This window comes from Cucurbita moschata, unplaced genomic scaffold, assembly GCF_002738365.1.
Source record: "Cucurbita moschata cultivar Rifu unplaced genomic scaffold, Cmos_1.0 Cmo_Scf00007, whole genome shotgun sequence".
Classification (NCBI taxonomy): Eukaryota; Viridiplantae; Streptophyta; class Magnoliopsida; order Cucurbitales; family Cucurbitaceae; genus Cucurbita; species Cucurbita moschata.
In genome coordinates, this window is record NW_019268523.1 from 3,913,987 (window position 1) to 3,939,241 (window position 25,255).

A 25,255-nucleotide genomic window follows, 5' to 3' on the forward strand; every position below is an offset into this window, starting at 1 on the left:
AAACATAGACATAATAAAGGAGGAAAAGCACCAAAAGGTTGATTCATCAAAAGGAAAAGCATTATTGATTTAGAGAAATTTGGAACATTTCCACGTCCCCACCAAACCTAACCTTATAACGTCCACGTCATCCTATTTTTCCACGTGGTTATTCACGTGGACAAAGCTGGCCCCACATGGTCCCCACCATCTCCCATTACTCGCCGATCTTTTCCCTCTCAAGTTCTTATTCTTCCCTTTTTCTAATAAAAAAAAATTAAAAAATTAAACATTATTTTTTTTACTAAAATAAATGAAAATACCAATAGATACAATGGCTCTATTAAAAAATAAGTAAATTATAAATATTATTTCGTCCATATAGGTCTCTTAGCCTCTTAAGCATTAGCCAATAGTCATACACGTTATCTATGTTAGATGAACGCGACTCTCCGCAATGGTATGATATTGTTCATTTTGAGCATAAGCTCTTGTGGCTTTACTTTGGGCTTCCCCAAAATGTCTCATATCAATAGGGAGAGTATTATTTGATTATAAACTCATGATCATTCCCTAAATTAGCGGATGTGGGACTTTCATCATCTAACAATCTATTATATGTCGCATGCAGCTTTAAATGCCAAATCCACTGATTTAACCTATACCCACAAGACAAATAGTCGTCAAATACAAGAAACTGACAAGTTGAACAATACCCTAAATGACATGGACTAAACCGCAACTATAGTCGACCATAGTAGTCGAATCATATGACCTACTATGGTCTAGCTAGGCTAAGGTTGATAAAGAGAAAACAAAGGAAAAGGAAAGAAAACATGGTCAAAAGAAGGGGAAGAAAAACGAACAAAAAAAGCAGACCAATTTTGGGATGTGAAAGAGACATTATTAAGGTAAGGTGGTTTGGATGTTCCTTGTACGACACAAAACAAACAACCAGACATAAACATGTGGATCCGAATCCAAGAAAGAACAGCTACGAAGCTTGGGATAATTTCCATACAAACACTCATAACATAACTCTTCATATCCAATCCCAACCTCCCACCTTCTTCTTCTCAAACTCTCATTTTTTTTTTCAATCTCCAAAGGTTTTTCTTTTCTACACTTTTCTTGTTTCTTAGTATCATTGCTGACCCATATGGTATTTATGTGTGTATGCATGTTTTTGTAGGGTTTTGCGTGTCATGGCTCCTGTTTCATTGCCTCCCGGCTTCCGATTCCACCCGACCGATGAAGAACTTGTTGCGTACTATCTCAAACGCAAGATCAATGGTCGGGAGATCAAGCTCGAGGTCATCCCTGAAGTCGATCTTTACAAATGTGAGCCGTGGGATTTACCAGGTATTCGTGAGCTCTATGGCTTCGATTAACTTTTACTCTTTCGGTTTTTCTCTTCTTTCCCTTTTCGGCTTTCCAGAGGTTTTGAATATACAAGTCGAGACAATATCCAGTTCGACGATCAGTGGACACACTATTTTCTCGAACAAATCAAAGGATTCAGATAGAGGAGTGGCGAAAAAAAGAGAAAGCTTTTCCGACCATCAAATTTACTCCATTAAAGATTATTTCTTTTTTTATGATTAGTGATTAGCTAAAAGAGAGAATATATGGAAAAGAGGAATATGAGGGTAAAATAAGAATGATTTTGCTTTATTATGGTCAATTTTGTTTGTGGTGGGGATTAGCTTTATTAAAGAAAAGTGTTCCCTCTCTTTTTCGAATTATTGTTTAGGGAAGTCGTTGCTTCCGAGCAAGGATCTCGAATGGTACTTCTTCAGCCCTCGAGATAGAAAGTATCCAAACGGGTCAAGAACTAATCGAGCAACCAAAGCTGGATATTGGAAAGCTACAGGCAAAGATAGGAAAGTGAATTCTGAATCGAGAGCGGTGGGGATGAAGAAAACCCTAGTTTACTATCGTGGTCGAGCCCCGCACGGCGCTCGTACTAATTGGGTCATGCACGAATATCGTCTAGGTGACCGAGAAATCGAAGTTGCTTGTTCTGGCTTGCAGGTTTCTCTCTAAACTTTTGTGGGTCATAATCAATTCGTTTAAGTTTGTGAGATTAAACATGATTTAATTGATGGTCTGTTTAATTTGTCTTATGATCAGGATGCATATGCTCTTTGTCGTGTATTCAAGAAGAACACGATAATAGCACCGAAAATAGAACATCATCATCAGTATTGCAATATTACCTCATCTTCAAACCAGTTCATTAACAGTGCCCGATCTTCCAAACTTTACTCGGAAGGAAGATGTGAACAACCCGAGAGTTCTTGGTCTCAATTCTTATCTCAAGAAGCCTTTAATTCAGCCACTTTATTCCCAAGTTATGCAAATATTCCATACCCTCCTTCCAAGGTGAGCATTCATTTAGGTCAAAGTTCTTCATTAAATTCTTCGACTCGAAGTTTTTAGGTTTAATGGTAATTGAACTCGACTCAAAATTTGTTTATCCGACCGATCGATATCGTAGGTCGTGCTCGTTCATGCTCAAATGTTTTTGATTTCATTCTTCATTTACTTCAAACATATGATTTGGAATAGGTGGACAGCGCTTTAGAATGTGCAAGGTTACAACACCGTTTCACTTTGCCACCATTGGAGGTGGAGGACTTCCCTCACCCCGGCTACTCCGATCACTTCAAGACGCCGATCCCGACGAATCCCACCATGCTCGACGGCGGCTCGAGCGAGGCGTCGGCCAACCAATCTTGGGATGGAGGGATTGGCAATGCTTATGCTTGTTCTAAGGAGGACTTCACTTTCATGGATACCAAAGATGGGTTTGAAGATTGGAATTCTATAGCAAGATTTGATATGGAGAGCTTTTGGGAGGATCCATATTCTAAGTGTATAGACGTTGGCAATGTCGGAGACGATGTCCCGGTCGAGAATTTGAGATGGGTCGGAATTTCTAACAAAGATCTCGACAAGGTATAAATATTTTCATTTTCTTATTTCTTGGATTTAAAATATTTAAAAGCGGACAAAAAAAAAAAAACAATGAAAAATTCACAACCCGAACACAACTGGGTTAGTGGGTTGGTTGTAAAAAATGTCAAAACCCACTCGACCCAACTCACGAACACTCGTAATCTTAACACATTCAAACATGTTTTGGACAGAATTGCATGGAAGATTCAAAGCTAATTCCCATACACAACATTTCAAACTTCCAAATTGAAGATCATCAAAACCACCTTCAAGGTAACCTACAATACACATAATTAAATTAATCGAACTAAACCCGATTAAATTTACCATAACCCATTAACGTAAACAAAATTTTCTTGCAAATCAAGATCAACCCATGAACCTCGACAACTATGTCGTGGAAGGATCGAGCACGTCGGCGAACCATTTGAGGTCCCAAAGTTTCGAGGTGGTGGAAGAAATGAAAGTAAACCATGGGCTATTGATGTCAACAAGACAAGCAGCTGAGACGTTGTTCCACCAAACAATGCCTTCAGAGACGGTTAAAGTCCAAAGCTTGAGGTGTTTGGTGGCGCCAAATTTGAGTAGCCGCCATGAAAGGACAGCTCAAAAGACAGGCAGCAGTTTGTTGTTAAGTGGGTCGTGTCTGAAAAAGACATGGAGTAAGTTCCAAAGGAAAATGGGTTCAGTTCTTGAGGTTGTGTTGAATGAAGACGAAGAACACAGATCAAAGAAGGGAGAAGCTTTGAACATGATTTTGAAGAACACAAGGATTTTCTTTAGCATTGCTTCCTTGGCTGTTTGTTCCATTTGTTTGGCCAAATTATACTTATAATATTAATTATTTATTTCACGAGTGAGGAATGGGGAAGTCTTTTCCGTCCCTGTAACGGCCCAGATCCACTGCTCACCGCTAGTAGATATTGTCAACTTTGGGCTTTCCCTTTCGGGCTTTCCTTCAAGGGAGCCCTTATAAATGATGATTTGTTCTCCTCCCCAACCAACGTGGGACATCACAATCCACCCACTTTGGGATGCCAGCGTCCTTACTAGCACACCACCTCGTGTCTACCTCCCTTCGGGGAACAGCGAGAAGGTTGGCACATCGGACTCACAATCCACCCCCTTTGGGATGCCAGCGTCCTTAATGGCACACTGCCTCGTGTCTACCTCCCTTCGGGGAACAGCGAGAAGGTTGGCACATCGTCCGATGTCTAGCTCTGATACCATTTAGGCTTTCCCTCAAGGCTTTAAAACACTGCTAGGGGAAAGTTTCACAGCCTTATAAATGGTCGTTTGTTCTCCTCCCAACCAATGTGGGACATCACAGTCCTGTTTATGTCCCCGCCTTCTATTTCAATCTTCGTCTCCATAAAATTTTTTATTTATTTTTGTGGGAATTAGGGTGGAGATTCTCCCATAGAAATTCGTGAGAACAGGATTTTCGGAGGAAAAAAAATATATTTTTTAAATAGTAATTTCAAAGATTTTTTTAATGGTGGGAATTCCCAAGCCCGGAAGTGAGTTTCTGCAAGTTAAATGAATATCTTTATATATTGAAAAGACTAACCCTTCATATAAGACTCGTAAATTTTGAAATACCATAGTAAAAAAAATATACATAAATGTATAAGAATCACGTCTAAATAAAAACGATCTTGAGATCAGAGGGCTAAAAAAAAATTTAAAATGTCTTAGGTTCCGTTCAACCCAATTCAATTTAGTTTTAGAGAAACCATAAACAAACCCAATTTATAAACTTTTCATTTCATTGAACTCAATCCAACAGGACCCGAACCGTACGAGTTGAGTTAAGATGATTAAATTTTTTGGGTCATCAAATTTTTTGAACACCTCTAAAAAAAACGTGTCGTAGGTGTAAAGTAAACTACCTTTTATTAGTTCAACAATTACAATGGTGAAATAGAATCATCGACCCACGGAGCAATACGAGCTACCATACGAGTATATCGAGCTATACTCGAATTAACCGTAGAACGTTGAAATTATTGCGTTGTTCAATATAAGGAAAAGGGATACATTATGATTGCTTGAGAATACATATTATATGTAGATAGGAAACACTCTGAAAAAAGCTTTCTTGCTTAGCTTACACCTTTTTCTGCTCCAAAAAACCTGAACGCAACATAATTCAAATTCTGAGTTTATTTCATGAACATCCGAACGTGAAAGTTTAAAGACGACAAACCGATCTCGAACCGATATTCTTACTTTTGAACCCGAGATTGCGTGCGCTTCGAGCTGCAAAAGAAAATCAAATATCATTGACTAGTTTTCTTCATTCATATTCAAGATTGTATGTATAAAAGTCATGTGTGTTGGTGTTGCTTACTTTTGTGGTAGCTGTGGTTTTGCAGGCTGTGGAGCTTCATCGACAGCGATCGGCACGGTCTTCACCTGAGATGTCAATGAAAAAGCTCGTAACTTGGAGAATGATGAAAAGGGGTTATGTATGTTCGGAATTATTGTAAGAGTTTAAGTTCACTGTTAACAAATATTGTCTGGTTTAGTCCGTTATGTATCATCATCTAGCTTCACGATTTTAGAGCATGTCTACTAGGGAGAGGTTTCCACACCCTTATAAGGAATGCTTCGTTCTCCTCTCCAACCGATGTGGGGTCTCACAATCCACCCCTCATTAGAGCCCAGCGTTCTTGTTGGTATACTGTTCGGTGTCTGGCTCTGATACCATTTGTTATAATTCAAGCCCACTGCTAGCAGATATTGTTCATTTTGGCCCGTTACGTATCGCCATCAGTTTCACGATTTTAAAACACGTCTACTATGGGGAGGTTTCCACACCCTTTTAAGGAATGCTTCATTCCCCTCTCCAACCGATGTGAGATTTCACAATCTATTCCCCTTTAGAGCCCAACGTTCTCGTTGGCACACCGCCTGGTGTCTGGTTCTAATACCATTTGTTATAACCCAAGCCCACTACTAGCAAATATTGTCCATTTTGGCCCGTTACGTATCGCCGTCAGTTTCACAATTTTAAAACACGTCTACTAGGGAGAGGCTTCCACTCCCTTTTAAGAAATGATTTGTTCCTCTTTCCAAACGATGTGGGATCTCACAATCCACCCCCTTCAGTGCCCAACATCCTCCATCTGACTCTAATACCATTTGTTAGAACCGAAACCCACCGCAAGTAGATATTGTCCACTTTAGCCCGTTACGTATCTTCATCCGCCTCAGTTTTAAAACGCATCTACAGGGGAGAGAGGTCTCCACACCCTTATAAAACCATGAGGCTGACGCATTTTAAAATCACGAGGCTAACAGCGATACATAACAGGCCAAAACATACAATATCTACTAGCAGTGGGCTTCAGCTGTTATAAATGATATCAAAGCCATACACCAGGCAATGTGCCAGCAAGGACACTGGCCCCCAAAATGGGTGAATTGTGAGATCCTACATCAGTTAGAGAGGGGACCGAAGCATTCCTTATAAGGGAGTAGAAACCTCTCCCAAATAGACGCATTTTAAAACCGTGAGACTAACAGCAACACGTAACGAGCCAAAACAGACAATATCTACTAGCAGTCGACTTAATCTATTACGATTATAAGCAAAAATTGCACCAAAAAAACATACCAAGTTCTTGAAAAGCAGATTATAGAACAGTTGAATGTATCTTTCCTTTGCCCTCTTTTGGTCCTTATTCAATTGCCTCCAAAAAGTGTAAGTGCTACCCATATTCAGCACCTTCTTTGCATATATTTTCCACGTATAGCTACCAAAACACAACATCATCAAAGTTCAATATCAAGTTCAAGAACATGGTAACAATTTTTAGTTCTTGCGATTACCATTCATCGATCCGTTGCAGACCCCGGTTCGAAATCTCGTTCCAGTACGATTGATCCTTCTTGCACTTCTCGAAGAAGTTAGCGATCTTTCGGCTCGATTCGTCACCGTTGTTCGGGTCAATATGGAAGCCAGAGATGCCATCAACTATGATCTCAGCTGGACCACCTTGGTTTGTAGCAAAAGTTGGTAAGCCACAATTCATTGCCTCAATGACTGTGAGACCAAAAGCTTCATACAGAGCAGGCTGCACGAACGCTCCTTTCGTGTCGGCGATGCATCGGTATAGTTCCCCGTTACGACGTCGATCGGTCTGTGCTGCTATCCACCTGATATGACCTTTGAGTTGGTATTTGTCAATCAATTCATGCATTTTTCTTATCACTGCAATTTCTTCTCTATCCTTTGATTTTGAAGGATCAAAGAATCCACCAACCACTACAAGATTCACCAAATTTCTCAGCTTTTCATTCTTCCCAAACCATTCGACCAACCCGGTGATGTTCTTGACGATATCGAGCCGTGCCATCGAAAAGACAATCGGCTTTGTCCGATCAGCTAGATATCCTCTGTTTGATGAAAAAACAGAACAATGTTTCATATTCCAAAAATGCAAAACATGTCAAAAACCATGAAAAAAAACACTCACATATGTTCATTGTTCTCAATTTTACTAAAAAGAAGTTCCTCAATCGCGGGTTGAAACGACACGAATCGTTGTTCTTTCGCCGTGTTAGGAAAATAGACTGATTGATCCGCTCCTGGTGCTGCAATGTTGAACTTAGGATCGAACACATTGATTCCTGACACGATTCGACATAGTCCCGGAAGCGTAAACGCCTCGTGGCTTTCATATTGCCCCGGCTTCTCCTTGCTAAAACCATGAAAGAAAAAGTTATAAGCATATAGAAAGTCATTCTAAACATGCTCGTAATCATCGAACGTTCAGTTTGTTTTTACCGACCTTCCTGCTATCTCTTGGAATGTGCTTGCTATCACAAAATCAGTGGCATTCATAGCAAGAATATCAGCTGTAAACTGACATGAAAAGTGATATTTAGAGTCCAATTCCTTCCACTTAAGATCTGAATCTTCATACTTTGTTTTCTCCAAGGCATGTGCAATGGTGCCCTGTTTTTAGTTTCCATACTTAGTCAAATTTTTGTGATATTAGGGTTTAGATATATATGTCTAAGAGAGCAAATGAAGAAGTTTAATACTTGAGTTACTCCTAGTTTTCTGGCCATGAGTGATGCCACTAGATTCCCATCTGTGTAGTTTCCAATGATTAGATCTGGCTTTGCTTCCATCAGTTCTAGTACTTTGGTAGTCGCATCCTAGTACGAAACAAAACGAAACGAACGCGTGTTAGATCGAGATTTTCCATTCGTTTGATAATGATTTTGTTTTTGGGTTACTAACACGTCCGTGTTTTTGTTTGGACTATGCTATGGAACGGAGAAATAGTTAATGAATGTGTATCAGTTCAAGCCTACTGCTAGTAGATATTGTCCCTTTTTGGTTTCCTCTCAAGGTTTTTAAAATGCGTCGGTTAAGAAGAGATTTTTGCACCCTTATAAAGAATGTTTTGTTCCCTTCTCCAACCGATGTGTGATCTCGTAATCCACCCTTCTTCGGGACCCAGTGTCCTTGTTGGCACTCGTTTCTCTCTCCAACCGATGTGGGATCTCACATCGATTAGAGAGAGAATGAATGCCAACGAGGATGCTGGGCTCCAAAGGAGGATGGATTGTGAGACCCCACACCGGTTGGAGAAGGAAACACGTGTTAGAGTCCAATGTCCTATCTACCCTCATTTGAGGCCCAATGTCCTCGCTGGCACTCGTTCCTCTCTCTAATCAATGTGAGATGTCACATTCCAGGAAAAGGTCTCCACACCCTTATAAAGAATGTTTCGTTCTCCTCTTCAACCGATGCGGAATCTCACAATCCACCCTCATTCGGGGCCTAGTGTCCTTGCTAGCTGCATCAATTGGAGAGAGGAACGAGTGCTAGCAAGGACGTTGAGCCCCAAAGGATGGTGAATTATGAGATCCCACATCAGTTAGAGAGGGGAACGAAGTATTCTTTATAAGGGTGTGGAAATCTCTCCCTATTAGACGTATTATAAAAACCTTGAGGAGAAGCCCAAAAGGAAAAGCCCAAAGAGGACAATATCTACTAACAGTGGATTCGGGCTGTTACAAAAGATCATATGTCAACATAACCTAGATCCAAATAATGTTTAGAATCTACCTGCGCGAACTTCTCGAGAAAAGGGTAAACATCGAAACGAGAAACCCAATGACGAAGGATACCCTTTTCAGTCCTAAAGGGTACCCTTACAATCTTGGAGTAATTAGTGCCAAGAACAGGTTCTATTTCTTGGTTGCACTTAGTCCCCTTAGCATCCGGTATAAGTCTCGTAATCTGCATACACAAACTTTTAAGTTTAGCGGTGATTTAACATAGTATCATCGTATTATTTTTATCGAACACTTACGATAATAATTTGAGGCTTGAAATCGAGGCCTTGTTGCTTAATTCTAAGAACAAGTTCTTCTTCCATAGCTTTAACTTGATCAAGAATGTACACAACCTAAACAAATCACACAAACGTCGATCGTATGAATAGTCTCTTATGATTACGATATCATATGGTTTTAGAAAACGATATCTATTCGATCCCGAGATCGACGAACACTCGTACCTGGCCTCCGGTATCGGGCAAGCCAAGAACATCAGCTTGACCAAAGTATCCATGAGGAGACAAAATGACAACGTTGAAAACAGTAGGAAGTCTACTGAAGAACTTCTCCATTTGGATTGGATCATAAGCTTGGAATATTTCAGACAGACATCTTATGGTTTCCTTTACTCTTCCTGCACACTCTCCCCATCCTCTCTCAAAACCCCATTGCTTGAATCTGATTCCCGTTACGAGGGAGCGAAACACGTAAATTAGTTAATATCGAACTCGTAACGTTAACTTTTTTAGGGTTAGTATAAGGTATATATTCGGAATGATATCTCGTTCTCGAATATTTTTCTTAGACATGAAGTTAAGAATGAGAATTCAACTTACGACTAATTAATGTTAAGTTAATGGGTTAGGATATATTCTTAACGGAAAGCGATTAGGGTTACTCACTTGAGATAGAAGTTTTCGTAAGGGGTGTCGGGAGGAAGTACGGAGAGGAAAATATCAGCGAGAATTAGTGCCATTTGGAGCTTGGAAGCTGTGTTCAAAGTCTCGTTTATCATAAGTTTCTGTGACACAAATTAATTTCACCGTTAGAGAGAAAGATAAAAGATGAAAGAATAAGGGTGGTTGTGGGTTAGGTTGAGTTAGGTCGGGTTGAGACATTCTCTAGACCCAACAGATACGTACCTGTTGAATCGAATTGATTGATGGGTTTTTTGAATCATCAATTTTTTTTAACACCCATCTGAGAAAAATTACGAAAAAACGAGCACGATTTTCAAAAACGCGAATTTATCGTACCTCTCCCTGATAATCAAGGGACAACAAGTAATCCACAAGAGGTTGTGAATTTTCCAACTTTCCACTAAGCTTGGAGGTGAGGAACTTTGTGGTATAACTAAGGCCTTCTCCAATTGATGAGGGAATGGTTAAGTGAGGAGTTGTGAATTCAATGGCTCCAAAATCCACTTCCAATGCATGTTCATCACTTGCCCTACAACATATAATCCATATTCTTAGATGTTTAAAACAAGAAACTTAGTAATAATAAGCACGTTTTCGTACCATTCTTCGTTATAGATCGTCTCCTTTAACTTGAGAAATTCAGCTGGAGTGAGAGATTTGATCGAGAGATCGAGAGAGTTGACTTCAACGAATTCCCAACATCCCGGTTCTGGTCGTATGGCAAATGCAACATACGGAGGAATGGCTATTGCTACCTATGCATGACAACAATGCATGTCGTTAAAGGGTATTAACGAATTTTTTTAAAGTTTAGGGGTATTTTTGAAATAAAGTACTTTAAGATAAAAGGTAAAGTTTAAGGGTATTTTTACTGATCCCTGAAAAGTATTAACAAGTATTAACGAAACTTTTTAAAATTTAGGAGTATTTTTGCAATATTTTTGAAAGTTTAAGAGTACTTTTGAGACTAAGGGTAAAGTTCAAGGGTATTCTTACTAATCCCGAAAAGGTATTAACAAAAAAAACTTAAAGTTCAAAGGTATTTTTGAAATTTTTTTAAAGTTCAAGAGTATTTTTGAGATAAAGTTCGAATCTCAAGGTATTTTTACTGATCCCGAAAGGGTATTAACGAAACTTTTTAAAGTTGAGTATTTTTGCAATATTTTTAAAAGTTCAAGAGTACTTTTGAGACAAAGCGTAAAATTCAAGGGTATTTTTACTAATCCCGAAAGGGTATTGACAAAAAAAAAAATTAAGTTCAAGGGTATTTTTTAAAAAAAACTTAAAGTTTAAGGGTACCTTTGAGACAAAGTGTAAAGTTCAAGAGTATTTTTACCAATCCCGAAAGGGAATTAACGAAACTTTTTAAAGTTTAGGGGTATTTTTTAAACTCTTGAGACAAAGTGCAAAGTTCAATGATATTTTTACTAATCTCGGAAGAGTATTAACGAAACTTTTTAAAATTCAGGGGTATTTTTGGAATACTTTTGAAAGTTAAGTAGTATTTCTGAACATGAAGAGAGAGATTGATTGGACGAACCTGAGTAGAAGTCAGCATAAGACCGAGCACGCCCTCCATGACCCTATTCCTCTCGGTCTTATCCTCAACGACAAGCTCCATCTCCTCGATCAATTGCTTGACCTTCAAGCTCCTATTCCCCTTCTCCACAAACTTCCCAAAGCATCTCTTCATATAGTTATGGCTTTGCCTCAAGGCCTCCGGCATCCCATCAGCAATCAACTTAGCACCACCGTTGGCATTGCCATTCACCATTGAAGAAGCCATGATATGATGATCAGCAAGATATGCAAGAAGAGGTCAAGCCAAGGGGCATTTATAGGAGGCCCCAAATGGGTGCCATTGGGTTGTGAAAATGGTGCCTTTTTGGGTTGAAGACAAGGAGGAAGAACATTCTTGGACAAAGGGGAAAGAATTATTTGTGGGTGTGAAGATGCCCTTTTCTCTCACGCAATGGGTATTGTTTTGTTTCATGTTAATGCATTATTCTTTACTTGTATTCACTGATGACTGCAAACCAATTCTATTTCAACCATCTTTCCTTGTTTCTCCTACATTTTTATACCATTTGTTTCGAGGATTAGTTACTAGATTTCTCGATAATGTAGTTTCGGTCGAAAGATATGAAGTAAAGCCTTTACCGACCCGGGTTCATTACTATATGTTGACAGCATTTTCGGTCCACATTTAAAGTTTACCCCGAACAGGGTGGAAAATGGGAAGGGAGTGGAGGGAGATTCTTTTTGTTAGCTAAATGAGACTAGGGACGGAGATTATATTCCTTATGTGGAATCTCCACAAAAATAAATGAAGAATTTCGATAAGATGGATTGAAATAGAAGTCGGAGAAAGAAACAGGGAAGACTTCTCGACCCACAATTATAATATTTTGTTTTTAGGGAACAAAACTTGAATCATTTACAAGTTTTGAAATAATTACTTACAAAAGTCACCTAAAATTCTTTTATCTTTTGTTTTTTTAAATAAAAAATAAAAAAGCCTATACTTTATTCCAAGATTTAACCAAGAATTGTATTCCCATCAAAGGGCTGAAAGCAAACCCTAAACTCAAATGAAATCCACTTCTCATATTCATATGTTCTAAATTTTTCGAATTTAAATTATTTTTTTCCACTCTACATTTTTATTTTCAGGTTGGTGGGTAATTTAGTTTAAGTAGTTTGCCATAAAGAAAATTTACTATTAACATACATGAATCGACCATAATAAAATATAGCTAATTCGATCGGTAATATGTAACTTTCTATTATAATCTACTTAAAATAAGGTGTGACAAGAAAATAAATCTTACATTTTTTATAAAGAAAATTTAGAAAATTTAATTACTGTAAAATTTTATTACTAATTTGATAAATAATTTTCATTAGAAAAGTTCTTTTTATTAAAAGAAATAGAAAGATAGACCAAAGTAATATGTTAATTTATGAAAATTATTTTTTTGGTCATTAACTTTGTCTCTATAGCCATAGAATAAGAGTATATTAAATATTACATTGTGGGAATCTTTTTTAAAAAAAGAAAATAAAAAGGAAAAAAAAAGTATATTCAATGAATGTACCTAAAGGAATAGAGATATATGAAAAGTATCGTTATAAAGTTTAGACAATGAGAACCAAAGAGATGTGACAAAAAGAAAATGTTACATTCTATTTTATTTTATTTTGTATTATCGGTTTTTTATTACTTTTAAAAAATTATTTATCTTCTCTCCATTTCAAGTGGTGATTATTTAGTCTTGAACTAATCAATAAAATGAAAAAATCAACATTGTTTTTTTTTATTAAAAAAAAAAAATCTAAGAATATGTCAGAGGGTAGACATCAATTACAACTTCTCCTTTTTTGGGATTTTTCAAACAAAACATCAATAGGCTTGAAGAGTAAGCCTATTTATTCCTGGTTCTAAGACCAATAGTTCGAGCGGTAGACGCCCTTCTTTCAAATTGTTTCTCATTATTAAGAAAAGGTAACAAAGATAAAATACGAGCTTGTTTTATAGCAATAGTAATTAAGCATTGCTATTTTAAGGTCAATCTATTTACCCGTCTAGATAATATTTTTCTTTGTTCACTAAGATAATATTTTTCTTTGTTCACTAATAAATCGACTAATTAAACTCATGTTTCTATAATCAATTCGATCCCCCGATCCAGATATTTTTAAACTTTTTTTGAAAAAAATTGAAAGTTTAATTATGAGTGAAATAATTTTTAATCTTGGCCTATGTTAATTGCAATCAAACTAGGTTGGAAATTGTTGCGCATTTATCAGAAGGAAATTGATCACAAGCAATCTAGATAATGAACTATAAAAATTAAACCACCTCAATTCTAGACTCACAAAGCGAAAGACGTTAAAATGCATATAAAAAAAACTAACTGCGTCTAAAACAACAAAAAGAAAGAGGATCATGTTAATTCTGATTTCAAAGTATATAAACGGATATGCTGGAAGATGGATCAGATTCAAAGTGCTAAGAGCACCAGCAAAGTATAATCAACGTCGATCGTTTGGGGAAAGTATCATCACTTCCATCTTCAAAAAACGTATACAACCAATATCACTTGAAAACAGACGTTTCATGTCAAAATAATCAATGAGAATAAAATTTAAGCAATGGATATTCCAGACAAGAGAAAACAACTAATTCAAATCGAAGAAGATGGATCAGACAGAATGTGATAAATACACCAGCATAGTATAATCAGCGTCGATCATTTGGGGAAAGTATCATCACATCCAACTTCATTCGAACCAAAAACAAACATCTATATGCGCTCTATTACCGGTAAAAACAGCATTAGAATCGAAGATCAACAGCAGTTGTTTCAAAGCATTCAAATAACTAAACTACAGAAGCCAAGGGACAAATAAATGGAGAAAATCAATTCAATCAAGATCGAGGAAGATGGATCAGACAAGAGTGTGGTAAACACACACCAGCATAGTATAATCGGCGTCGATCATTTGGGGAAAGTGTCATCAATTCCATCTTCGATAAATAATCATACATTTCATACAACGAAAAACATGTAATCACATAACCATATAAATCAATAGTGGCTATAAATTTATCCAAAACTGCAATTCAGCGGCTAGCTTCATAAAGAAGCCATGAAAACCTCTGCAGTTCACAGAATTGGAACAGTTATCGCGTCGGCTCATACGAAGCAGCCGATTATGAAACGAAGTCTCGCGGTTGCTCGTAATCAGTATTCGACGCCAATAAATCCTCTACGAAGAAATGGAAAAGTACTACCTGCTATGAATCAAAACCCTAATTCTATGCAGTGAAGAATGGCTGTAGAGAGAAGACGATTGTTTATGATGAAGATAAAGATTAAGAAACTTATATATAGACGCAGAGAGATGAGAATGTCGGCTTCCAAACCCTAAAATCGCATTTTAGGTTTTACAAATCTCATGACACGTGTACGGTTTCGATTTATTCTATATTTAACTAACGAAAAGATGAGATGAGTTCATTTTAATTAATTTTAATTTAACTTATTATTAATTTATAGTAAATATAAAAAAATCTTTGGAATGTAATTTTTTTTAAATATATATTAAAATGGAGATGTATATTATAATTCAATGTTTTAAAATAAATAAATAAATATTTTATACATTAACACAAACTTTCCATTTATTCTATATTTAACTAACTCAAACTATCAAACTTAAATCATAAAAATTTGTGTTAGGTTACATTTTTTTTTTATTTTGTTTGAGTTGGGTTAAATTTTAAAAAAATCGAAAAATTTGAGTCAGTTTTATTATGAAGATTAAGAATATTTGTCGTTTGTAAATAATGTTAAATGATGTGTTATGAGATTTATATTTGAGTTTTATGAGATTTTTCTTTCGCTCCATCACGGTCTTTAACTTTTACCTTATAAACTCACATAAAATGGTATGAAACCTTGTTGAATAGCATTTTAAATTCTTCAAACCCTTGAATCCAATATCGAAACTGAGTATATATTTAAATTCGACGTTATTAAAGATGTAGATCACATTACGAATGTTAAAACCATTCACTATAAGTTGTGACAACTGATAATTTAAAGAAAACGTGATTAGTGTCGGAGCGGATTTATTAATAACATGCAAAACGCATGAATGATGACGAGAGACCCAACAGGAAAACGTAGAAATTCTAGTGATATATTAATCACATGCAAAATGCGTGAATGGTATCAGAGTATGAACACTAGAGAAAGTGAAAACAGAAAGAGATTGTACAAGTAGAGAGAGACGCAACAGGGAAGCATTGAACACTAGAGAAAGTGAAAACAGAAAGAGATTGTACAAGTAGAGAGAGACGCAACAGGGAAGCATTAAAAATCATTTTCGACAAGCGAAAACAGCTCGGCCACAGACATGAAAAGTACGTGGAGGCTTGATGGATTCATGAAATAGAGGGAGGAGAGGAAAAGAGCGAGAATAAAAATAAACAGACCGAAACAGTCAATATTTAAAAGTCCAGGGACAATAACAAACGTTTCAAAAGTACAAAGTCTAAAATGAATAAAAGTCGAAAGTCATAAAATAAGGTTCATTCAAACCGTGGGGTCAAGAATGTGCATAGCTAATTTTGAAATGAAAACAAAAAGACTTATGGAATGGACATCCACCATTTACTTTTAAAGTCTAATCACATGTACATCAAAATCGTTAGGTTATCACGAGTTCAACCAGACCTACTTATTCCTCTCCCACCCCAATAAAGTTATGATCGTTTTTCACGTTTTTCATCTCAAAAAATTCAAAACCCATCAATAAGTTAGTGTTGTACCCTCGATCAAGAGGTTAAAAAGGTTCAACTATCTCCACCCGAACGAGACCCGACACCCATCATACACCTCCTCGAGAACAAAAATGAAATTAGACACTATAGCTAGTAGGAAGAGGCATTGTATAGTTAAGAACATGGAGATAGCTGAATTTTGATTGTGTTTGTTGAGTATATAGTGATGTGAGTTCATTAAGGGCTAAGGAGAGACCTTGCATAAGCCATTGGCAAAGCCAATAGTTTCTTGGCTTTGCTCACATATGCCCTCTTTGTGAAGTTGTTGTAGTCATTTGCTTCAATCTCGTCCAATATTTGGCGATATAATAGCAACGAAGCCCACACCTGTATACCACAAGTGTTCATGAGTAACATGTTCATACAAAAACTAGCTATCATTTTAAGACGAAAAGGGAAACGTACCGGCCATCTGCTAGCTTTGTTAAGCTCCAACACTCCTTTCTCGGCCTCATCGAAGAACAATCTGGCTCTTTTAATTTGATTCTTCATGAAGTTTCTCCATTTATCTGTTACTCTTCCGGCGAAGATGTCCTCGTCTGATAGTCCAGCCTGAGCTAGCTCGTCTTGTGGTAGATATATTCTTCCTCTTCTAGCACTTTATACACATTTTGTTCGTTATAACGTCTTTTCGTTCGTGTTGGAACACAAAAAACGAATCATTTGAATCTAACATCTTTTTAAACCCGACAACATAAATTCGTGAGTGTTTTAGCTAGTTTGTGTGCACCTTAGACAATCGTTCGACCCTAGGTTATTTGGGTGGATACCGTGGTTTGGATGTGTTATGTGAGATCCTACATTGGTTTGGGAGGGAGCGAAATATTTTTTATAAGGGTGTGAAAACCTCTCCCTAGTAGACGTGTTTTAAAACTTTGAGAGAAGTCCTTGAAGGGAAAGTTTAAAGAGGATAATATCTGTTAACAGTGGGCTTGGGTTGTTACAAGTGGTATCAGACACTGGATAGTGTGCCAACGAGGACTCTGACCCCCAAAGGAGGTGGATTGTGAAATCTTACATCGATTGGGAAGGGAATGAAACATTCCTTATAAGGGTGTGGAATCCTTTCGTTTTAAAACCTTGAGTGAAACCCATGAAGGAAAAACTTAAAGAGGGCAATATCTGCTAACAGTGAGCTTGGATTGTTACAAATGGTATTAGAGCCAGAAACCGAACAATGTGCCAACGAGTACGCTAACTCCCTAGGGAGATGGATTGTGAGATCCTTCATCGATTGGGAAGGGAACGAAACATTCCTTAGAAGGATGTGGAAACCTCTCCCTAGTAGACACGTTTTAAAACTTTGAGTGAAACCCATGAAGGAAAAGCCTAAAGAGGGCAATATTTGTTAACAGTGGACTTGGATTGTTACAAATGGTATCAGAGCTAGACACTGAACAGTGTGCTAACGAGTTCACTGGCCCCCAAGGGAGGTGGATTGTGAGATCTTACATCGATTGGAAAGAGAATGAAACATTCCTTAGAAGCACGTGGAAACTTCTCCTTAGTAGACGCGTTTTAAAACCTTAACTGAAGTCCTTGAAGAAAAGGCCTAAAGAGAACAATATCAGCTAGCGGTGGGCTTAGACCGTTACATATTCTCTCTAAGTTCTTTAGTTTGTCGTTAATTCTTAAACTTCGACGCTTACACCTACACTAGACAACTAGAAAGACAACAATTGAGACATGAACCAATTTCATTAAGGTTTTGAGCTGAGAAAACATTACTAAAGGACAGTGAACTTACTCTTCTCCAACATCTCTAAGAATGTTTGTAAGCTGATTAGCAATGCCTAACGCCAAAGCAGCATTATACACACTCTCTGTGCTTGCTTGTGAGTCAGGTGCAACGCCCATGACAGGAACACTCATCAACCCAACAGTTCCAGCAACATAATAACAATATAGATACAGTTCGTCGAAATTCTTGTATTTCGACTTCCTTAGATCCATCCTCATCCCTTCGATCATATCTTTGAACGGCTGCAAATATCAAAAACTTATTAGACTTCAATCCGCTCGATAACTAAAAACACCATGGCTACTACATCCATGAAAACAAGTACAAACGAAGTACGAACGTATAAGATTTAGTATGACATTAGTGTTAGATCGAACCATATCCAACCTGAATATCAACCGGAAACTTAGTAACGGTATCGGCTAACGCTGCGTCGAGCATATCAAATGGCCTCCCTTGGAAAAGATCTTCCAACCTTGCCTCCCATCTGTCCAATGCAGAAGGTGTTATGTGTGAAGCATTTGGCCCATCAACCAGTTCATCTGTTCTCCTACACCATACTTTTTGCCAAGAACAAAGGCAAGTTTTCTCTCAAATCAATGGCTCAGAAATGGGAAAAAATGTATGCCAGAAACTTGCAGATTTCAGAGATGAAATGATATCATAATCGAATTCCATCGAATATGTAACGACTCAAGCCCACCACTGGCAGACATTGTCTGTTAGGAAAAGGTTTCCACACCCTTATAAAGGGTGTTTCGTTCTCCTCCTCAACCAATGTGGGATATCACAATCAATCACCCTTTCAGGGCCCAGCGTCTTCGCTGACACTCATTTCTTTCTCCAATCGATGTGGGACTCCCACCAAATCCAATCCCTTCGAGGCCTAGCGTCTTTACTGGCACACCGCCTCGTATCTACCCCTTTGGAGAATAGCCTCCTCGTTGGCATATTGCTCGGTGTCTGGCTCTAATACCATTTGTAACGACCTAAGTCCACCGCTAGCAGATCTTGTCCTCTTTGGACTTTAGGGAAAGGTTTCCACACCCTTATAAAGGGTGTTTCGTTCTCCTCCCCAACCAATGTGGGATATCACAATCTATCATAATCCACTCCCTTTCAGGGTCCAGTGTCCTTACTGACACTTGTTCCTTTCTCCAATCAATGCAGGACTCCCACAAAATTCAGTCCCTTCGAGGCCTAGCGTCTTTACTGGCACACCGCCTCGTATCTACCCCTTTGGAGAATAGCCTCCTCGCTGGCATATTGCTTGGTATCTGGCTCTAATACCATTTGTAACGACCTAAGTCCACCGCTAGCAGATATTGTCCTCTTTGGACTTTAGGGAAAGGTTTCCACACCCTTATAAAGGGTGTTTCGTTATCCTCTCCAACCAACCAACCAATGTGGAATATCACACGATCGATGACAGTCAAAGCAGAAAAGAAGCAAACCCCTTACCATATATTGCCCAAATAGCCTTTTGCCGCTCAGGAGTCATCAACATAGTTCCTAAGAACAATAAGAACAGGAATCAGATAAGAATCTAATTAACAGAGATTTTGGTTGGAGAAATGTCAACAAAAAAAGGCTAACCCAGAGAAAATGTCTTGGCATACTCTGCACAAACTTCACCACAACGATCATAAGCTTCATTCAACAAGCTAAGAGTCCCCGGAAGAACAATATCCGGCTTAACATCCAATTCTCCGGCGGTTCTCAGTTGCCGTTTCACCAGAGCAGCCTGTTTCAAAACTACGTTATACACCTTCTCCTCCGCCGAGACGGCCATTTCTCCGGCGGGATTCGCCACCATACTTGCTGCAATAACAGAGCCATATCCACCTTGACAAAGAATTGGATATTTCAATTCTGTAGAGTGAGAGTGATTCACTCGTTTCTGTTTCTTGTTCATCAGATTCGCCACTCGATTTCGCGAGAAGAATCTAGAAGAATCGAGAATTTGAGATCCATCGCGAACTGAATCAAGAAACCCGAAGATCGATGGGGAAATTTCGACGTTGGGAGAGATAATCAACGATGAAGCAAAAGACATATCAAATTATCAATCGATTAATCAACGAATCGCAGAGGAATCGAGAAATCCAGTTGAAATATGGATAGAAAAAGCGAATTAAAATCCGATTGAACCGTCCAAGAAATTCTAAGCAATGCTTCGACACGGAGAAAGCTACCACTTAGCTTCTCTTTTGTATCGCACCTGTAATTCGTCCAAGAATATTCTTAAAAAAATACACCCAATATGGATTACAATAAACTAATATAAGAACCCGATTGAATGGGCATAAAAAAATAGTTCATAACCAAAAAATACCAAACACCCACATGATGATAATCCTCAAGAAATGGCAAAAAATTTAAAAGCTCAGTTCACTGTTTCTCTTTTTGTGGTTAGTGGAAAAGGGTCGGTTTCTTTCGTCATCGAAATTTGACTAATCATAAAATAAAAAGCAAGAACACGAGGCTATTACATGATATAAGAACAGGAACGCTTACGATTGTTGAAGAACAGCAATGAAACAGAGAGGGCTCTGGAATTTGTTTGTGGGTTTTGATTCCACTTTGGTGTTTGATCGTGTAAAAGGGTGATTGAAGTGGGTGTTCTTGTTGCGGGGGACTGAGTTGAATCGTGGCCGCCGTGCGCTTTTTGGGCTTGGTGGTGGATGGAGGCTCTCACGGAATTTGATCCGCAAACTGTGTGGTTGCATGAGCTCGGCTAGTTCTTTTTTATATTTTCCCCTGTGCTGGGGGTTGAATTTTCTGCAACTTGCAGCTCCGCTTGTGGGCTGAGACAAATAAGAGTGTCGGAATTGTAGCTAATGTTACTTCATTTTTTGTTTTTAGTACCAATTCACTATGACATCTGGTAGCATTTTTATAAGTGCGCCAAAACTTCTCCTAACACATGTGTTTTAAATTTATGAGGCTGATAACTATACATAACCGGTCAAAACGGATAATGTCGGTTAGTAGTGGGCTTAGACTATTGTTACAAATGGTGTCAGAACCAGACATCAAACTGTGTGTCAACTAGAACATTAGATCTCAAAATATTGTTACAAATGGTGTCAGAACCAGACATCAAATTGTGTGTCAACTAGAATAGTAGTTTTCAAAAAGGTGAATTGTGAAATCTCAGGTCTCGAGAGGAGAACAAAGTATTTATTATAACTAGTCAAACCAAACGTATTTGCTAGCGGTAGGCTTCACCCTGTTACATCAATATTCAAACGTTAGGTTAGACTAAAAAAATTAATTTTAGTTAAATACATATTATAGTGAATATTTCGATCTCACCTAATTGCGATTATATAAATTATAACTAAAATTAAATATTTATGAAAAAAAATATTAAAATAGATGATTAATTGGAATTTAATACTTTTTTTTTCTTTTTTTTTTGTAAATTTAAGAATGATCTACGTAACAAACTCATTGTACGGGGAAGGAAAGAAAGAGAGAGAGACATTAAATACGCGAAAACGACGTCATTTCATGTCATTACAATGATTTAACTAATTAATATTAAAATATTAAATAAGCTTAAAAAAAAGAAAAGGATAAAATAAGATAAAAAGAGAATTGTGTGGATAATAAAGGAGATCACACGTGTACAGGTCAGCCCAATCAGCGGAGGATAACGTTATCATAAATTCACTTTACCGCGAGATACACTGTATCCTTAGCTGCACACGTGGCAAACGTGGGAGCTGAGATGGTCCCGTCCTATTAGGATTACCCACCCCTAGTGTATGGCCCACACCACCTAAAATTACACATTTTAGTCCATAATACTTTAAAATTTTAATTATTTTTCTCTTAAAAATAAAATAAATTTTTATAATTATAAATTTTTAAATTTAAAATTAAAAATATTTTAAATGAATTTAAATAATTAGTAGGATACTTTAAAAAAAAATTGAAAAAGTTACTATCCATACCAACAAAATGTACCTTTTTTACCATAGCTCAATCACAGTACAGTACTAAAAATTTAACCGTGTTTTACTTTGTTATATATTATAATTAATATCATTATCTATTAGTTAATAATTAAATATGTCAAATTGAGATGTTTTTCATGAAAAACACGATTTATTTAAGTTAAAACGTTTGTATTTTTTGTATGAATCAAATATTAATTACAGTCTAAAATATCTGTCATACTTATCCACATATATAAACGAAAGTAAATTGACCAAACTTGATTTGCATCATTTGAGTTATTTCGTAATTACTTCGTATTAATAGTCTATGTATTAAATATTTGGTATATTTTATATGTTGTATGTGTCTATATTTTATAGTTAGGTAAAAATAATAGTTTTTAGGTTAGTAAAAATATTAAAAAAATAGTCATACCATTAATATTATATTTGTTGGATGAAAGTCTTATCTTCCTAATTTAGGGAACGATCATGATTTTATAATCAAATAATACTATCTTCATTTGTACCAGACCTTTTGGGGGAAGCCCAAAGCAAAGACATGAGAGGTTATGCTCAACAATATCATATCATTGTGTAGAGTCGTGTTCATCTAATATTGTATCAAAGTCATGCCCTAAACTTAGTCATGTGAATAGAATTCTCAACTATTGAACAAATGACTCCAAAAGAAAGAGGAGTCGAGACTCCTCGAACGCATAGTAAAAATGACTGAGACTCCAAAAGTCGTGTATCATACCATTGTTTCACATAATTAAAATGCTTTTGAAACTATGGTAAAATTTAATAATATTTTTAAATATAATAAATAATTTTCATCCAAAAGTAATTAATAATATTGTAAACTTTTTATTTTAATTTAAGTCAGAAAATTTCAAAATTATTATTATTATTATTATTATTCATTCTAGAAAATGGGGATACACAGTGGAGGTTGGCGGGGCCCAACGGCGGCCTAATTTGATTGGTTAAATTTGTCGGAGTTTTGTCGTGTAGTGAGAACTGGAAAGTGCTTCTACGTGGAAAATGAAAGACCCAATTCCAACGAAACACCACCACCACCACTACAGGCTTCGAGGCTTAACCTTTTGACGCGTTACCCCTCCCTTTTTTGTATAATTATTTTCACACCCCTATACTTTATAATATTTGTCTCCATCCCCACACGTCTCTTGTTAGTCGTTACCAAACTAATCACTTTCTCGAACGTTCAACATTTGAGTTTTCTCGACCACGATTCAATTGGTTACGACGTTATGCTTCCAAACCAAGGCTACTCGTAACAACCCAATTTAGGTTGATTATCAGGTTTGCATGTTCTTAGTCAGGTTGACTCGACCTACCTAAAAATAAGGTTTACAATCCAACTCGATATTATGTAAATTTAAGAATATTTGACGATTGTAATCGATATTAATAATGTGTTGTGACTTATCAATGTTTGATATTTGAATTTTACTATATTTTAATTATTGATGTAATATGTATATAGATAAATATGATTTTTTTAATAATTAAAAAAAACTAACACGACAACTCAACCCAACCACGTGAGGTTTTATATGTTGTGGATTAACTATGCTCGTGATTATTAGGGGTGTTCATATGACCCGATCACCCGACCAACTTAAATTACCTATTTCAAACCATAAATGTTGGATCGGGTTAGATTTTTTTTTTTCGGTTTGGGTTGAGTTGAATTTTTAAAAAATAAAAATTCGGGTCGAGTTGACCTTTTTGGTTGGATCAACTCGATCAACTCAAAAATAGAGATTATTATGAAAATTAAGACATTCTATGTACAACATTTTTTTAAGTATATCATAAACACATTCAAGAATTCAAATTTAAAAATATAATATCCTAACCCTTCGATCGAATATTAAACTATTTTATTGTCGAGATTTGAACTTATGATATTATAGCATATTAGATGTAAAAATAATGTAACATTTTGAAAATGTTTATAAAATTTATTTCGTGCTTTACATAACCGGGCCTGGGCCTGATCGTGGGCTTGGGAGTTGGGTCCACATTATACTGTTCAGAGCCCAGCCCATTTTATATAATTTTTTGTTTTTTTTAAATAGAAAATTGTTTTTATTTGAAACTTAACCTAAATTATAATAAATTTATTATATTTTAATTTTTAAAAGTATAACAAATATAATTAACTGTTTAGTTTGATTATTATACTACTTATTTAGGATTAAAAGTTTATATAATTTTATTAAATTCATTTATACGAAAACAATTGTTAAAAATATTTTATATAAATTTAAAATTCTAAAATTAGTATAGGATGGCTCTCTTTTATTTCTGTTAATTTGTTTTTTATTTTTATCTATAATTTTATTTTGAATGTACTTAATTAATTACTTCATTTTAGTTTACTAAATGAATATAATTAATTATTTAATTTGAATAATCATTTCAACCGTACTTTTAAATTAAAAAATATAATTATAGTAATACGTCTAAAAAATATAAATTTATTTTAAAAAAAGTTCAAAAAAATTGTAATAACCTAAAATAATTATAAAATGTATTTTGTGTGTATGTGTTGTGTGTTTAATAATAATGATAATAATAATAATAATAAATAAATAAATAAATAATTAAATTTTAAAAAAAAAAAAAAAAAACGAAAAGTCGACGGAAACGAAGCAGCTGCTGTAAAGGAGGAAGAGGGACGGTGGACGCGTAGCTGGAGGCGTGAGAGGGATGAGTGGGTGATTAGGGGAGGTGGTAGCGTATTAGAGCCTGATTAGGCTTTAAAAAGAGAAGAAAAACGAAGTATGGAGATGGAGAGAAACCCAGAAAACAGAGGAAGAAATTTTTGAAGAATTCGAGTTTTGGTTGCTTAAAATTGGACATCAATCGAGGGTAAAGGAAGAGGGGTTGTTGCTGAGGAATCTTTTGAGGAAAGGATACGGCCCCGAGCTGAAGCGGACGGTAATTCGAAGGTAACGAAAAAACCCACATCACCGAACCTTTAAATCTCGATATCTTGAGTTATACTGCATAATAAGTTATGAGATAAGGCTGGTTAGAACCGTAGTTAGAAGATCTATAAAGTTGTAGAAGAAATCGGAATGAAATTCGAGCTGTAGAAATGGAATTTTTGCTTCGGGACATAACGGGTATTAAAGGAAAAGATTGGGAAAAATTTCAGGGAGGAGAGGTTGAAGACGAGCGCGTGAAGGACACGCGAGGCGCGTGGGAAGGCTGCGAGTGGAGGTGCGACTGT

The 25,255-nt window shown here is 36.5% G+C and overlaps 3 protein-coding genes, 1 long non-coding RNA gene and 3 other non-coding genes across 9 annotated transcripts in view; 1 reads left to right on the top strand and 6 right to left on the bottom strand.

Annotated features, from left to right (window-relative positions):
* Positions 1-977: 977 nt before the first annotated feature.
* Positions 978-3,806, top strand: LOC111444787 (NAC domain-containing protein 96-like). The gene is made up of 7 exons (XM_023082836.1): positions 978-1,088; positions 1,172-1,341; positions 1,733-2,013; positions 2,113-2,364; positions 2,551-2,940; positions 3,132-3,213; positions 3,309-3,806. The coding sequence occupies exons 2-7, from the start codon at positions 1,185-1,187 to the stop codon at positions 3,773-3,775; spliced, it is 1,629 nt and encodes a 542-aa protein (XP_022938604.1). The 5' UTR covers positions 978-1,088; positions 1,172-1,184; the 3' UTR covers positions 3,776-3,806.
* Positions 3,807-4,918: 1,112 nt separating this feature from the next.
* On the bottom strand, positions 4,919-11,760 carry LOC111444757 (sucrose synthase 5-like). Its single transcript, XM_023082787.1, has 15 exons — positions 11,485-11,760; positions 10,545-10,699; positions 10,281-10,473; positions 9,927-10,045; positions 9,486-9,702; positions 9,279-9,374; positions 9,032-9,205; positions 7,996-8,112; positions 7,740-7,906; positions 7,425-7,649; positions 6,778-7,344; positions 6,563-6,701; positions 5,294-5,358; positions 5,173-5,202; positions 4,919-5,076 (listed from the first exon to the last, which is right to left on the bottom strand). The coding sequence occupies exons 1-15, from the start codon at positions 11,728-11,730 to the stop codon at positions 5,046-5,048; spliced, it is 2,541 nt and encodes an 846-aa protein (XP_022938555.1). The 5' UTR covers positions 11,731-11,760; the 3' UTR covers positions 4,919-5,045.
* A 1,963-nt stretch (positions 11,761-13,723) lies between these two features.
* LOC111444760 overlaps positions 13,724-25,255 on the bottom strand; it is a 14,039-nt gene continuing 2,507 nt past the window's right edge. The window contains exons 2-3 of one of the 2 annotated variants that reach the window (XR_002710736.1): positions 23,540-23,541; positions 13,724-13,861 (exon numbers count right to left, since the gene is read on the bottom strand). This is a non-coding gene — a long non-coding RNA (uncharacterized LOC111444760). The remainder of the gene's footprint in view (positions 13,862-23,539; positions 23,542-25,255) is intronic. The other variant, XR_002710737.1, reaches the window with a different exon arrangement.
* Positions 13,938-14,018, bottom strand: LOC111445675. The gene has a single exon (XR_002710893.1). It is a non-coding gene; the product is annotated as a small nucleolar RNA Z103 (small nucleolar RNA).
* Positions 14,146-14,226, bottom strand: LOC111445674. The gene has a single exon (XR_002710892.1). It is a non-coding gene; the product is annotated as a small nucleolar RNA Z103 (small nucleolar RNA).
* Positions 14,392-14,475, bottom strand: LOC111445676. Its single transcript, XR_002710894.1, has one exon. It is a non-coding gene; the product is annotated as a small nucleolar RNA Z103 (small nucleolar RNA).
* Positions 16,265-20,868, bottom strand: LOC111444759 (phytoene synthase, chloroplastic). 2 transcript variants are annotated; one of them, XM_023082790.1, is made up of 7 exons: positions 20,555-20,868; positions 19,634-20,258; positions 19,499-19,549; positions 18,425-18,597; positions 18,044-18,279; positions 16,702-16,894; positions 16,265-16,623 (listed from the first exon to the last, which is right to left on the bottom strand). In XM_023082790.1, exons 2-7 carry the CDS (start codon positions 20,091-20,093, stop codon positions 16,474-16,476), a joined length of 1,263 nt encoding a protein of 420 aa, XP_022938558.1. In that variant the 5' UTR covers positions 20,094-20,258; positions 20,555-20,868; the 3' UTR covers positions 16,265-16,473. The 2 variants fall into 2 exon arrangements, with proteins under 2 accessions (XP_022938558.1, XP_022938559.1); XM_023082791.1 differs by having other exon boundaries at positions 19,634-20,017; positions 20,555-20,867.

Coding starts and splice junctions, on each gene's coding strand:
- LOC111444787 (XM_023082836.1), top strand. CDS start 1,185: ATGGCTCCTGTTTCATTGCCTCCCGGCTTCCGATTCCACCCGACCGAT. Junction 1,342..1,732: donor TGAGCCGTGGGATTTACCAG/GTATTCGTGAGC, acceptor ATTATTGTTTAG/GGAAGTCGTTGCTTCCGAGC. Junction 2,941..3,131: donor CTAACAAAGATCTCGACAAG/GTATAAATATTT, acceptor TGTTTTGGACAG/AATTGCATGGAAGATTCAAA.
- LOC111444757 (XM_023082787.1), bottom strand. CDS start 11,730: ATGGCTTCTTCAATGGTGAATGGCAATGCCAACGGTGGTGCTAAGTTG. Junction 9,703..9,926: donor TACGAAAACTTCTATCTCAA/GTGAGTAACCCT, acceptor AACGGGAATCAG/ATTCAAGCAATGGGGTTTTG. Junction 8,113..9,031: donor TTCTCGAGAAGTTCGCGCAG/GTAGATTCTAAA, acceptor GTTTCGTACTAG/GATGCGACTACCAAAGTACT.
- LOC111444759 (XM_023082790.1), bottom strand. CDS start 20,093: ATGTCTTTTGCTTCATCGTTGATTATCTCTCCCAACGTCGAAATTTCC. Junction 18,280..18,424: donor AGTTTCCGGTTGATATTCAG/GTTGGATATGGT, acceptor TGATATTTGCAG/CCGTTCAAAGATATGATCGA. Junction 16,895..18,043: donor CTTAGAGATGTTGGAGAAGA/GTAAGTTCACTG, acceptor ATGTGTATAAAG/TGCTAGAAGAGGAAGAATAT.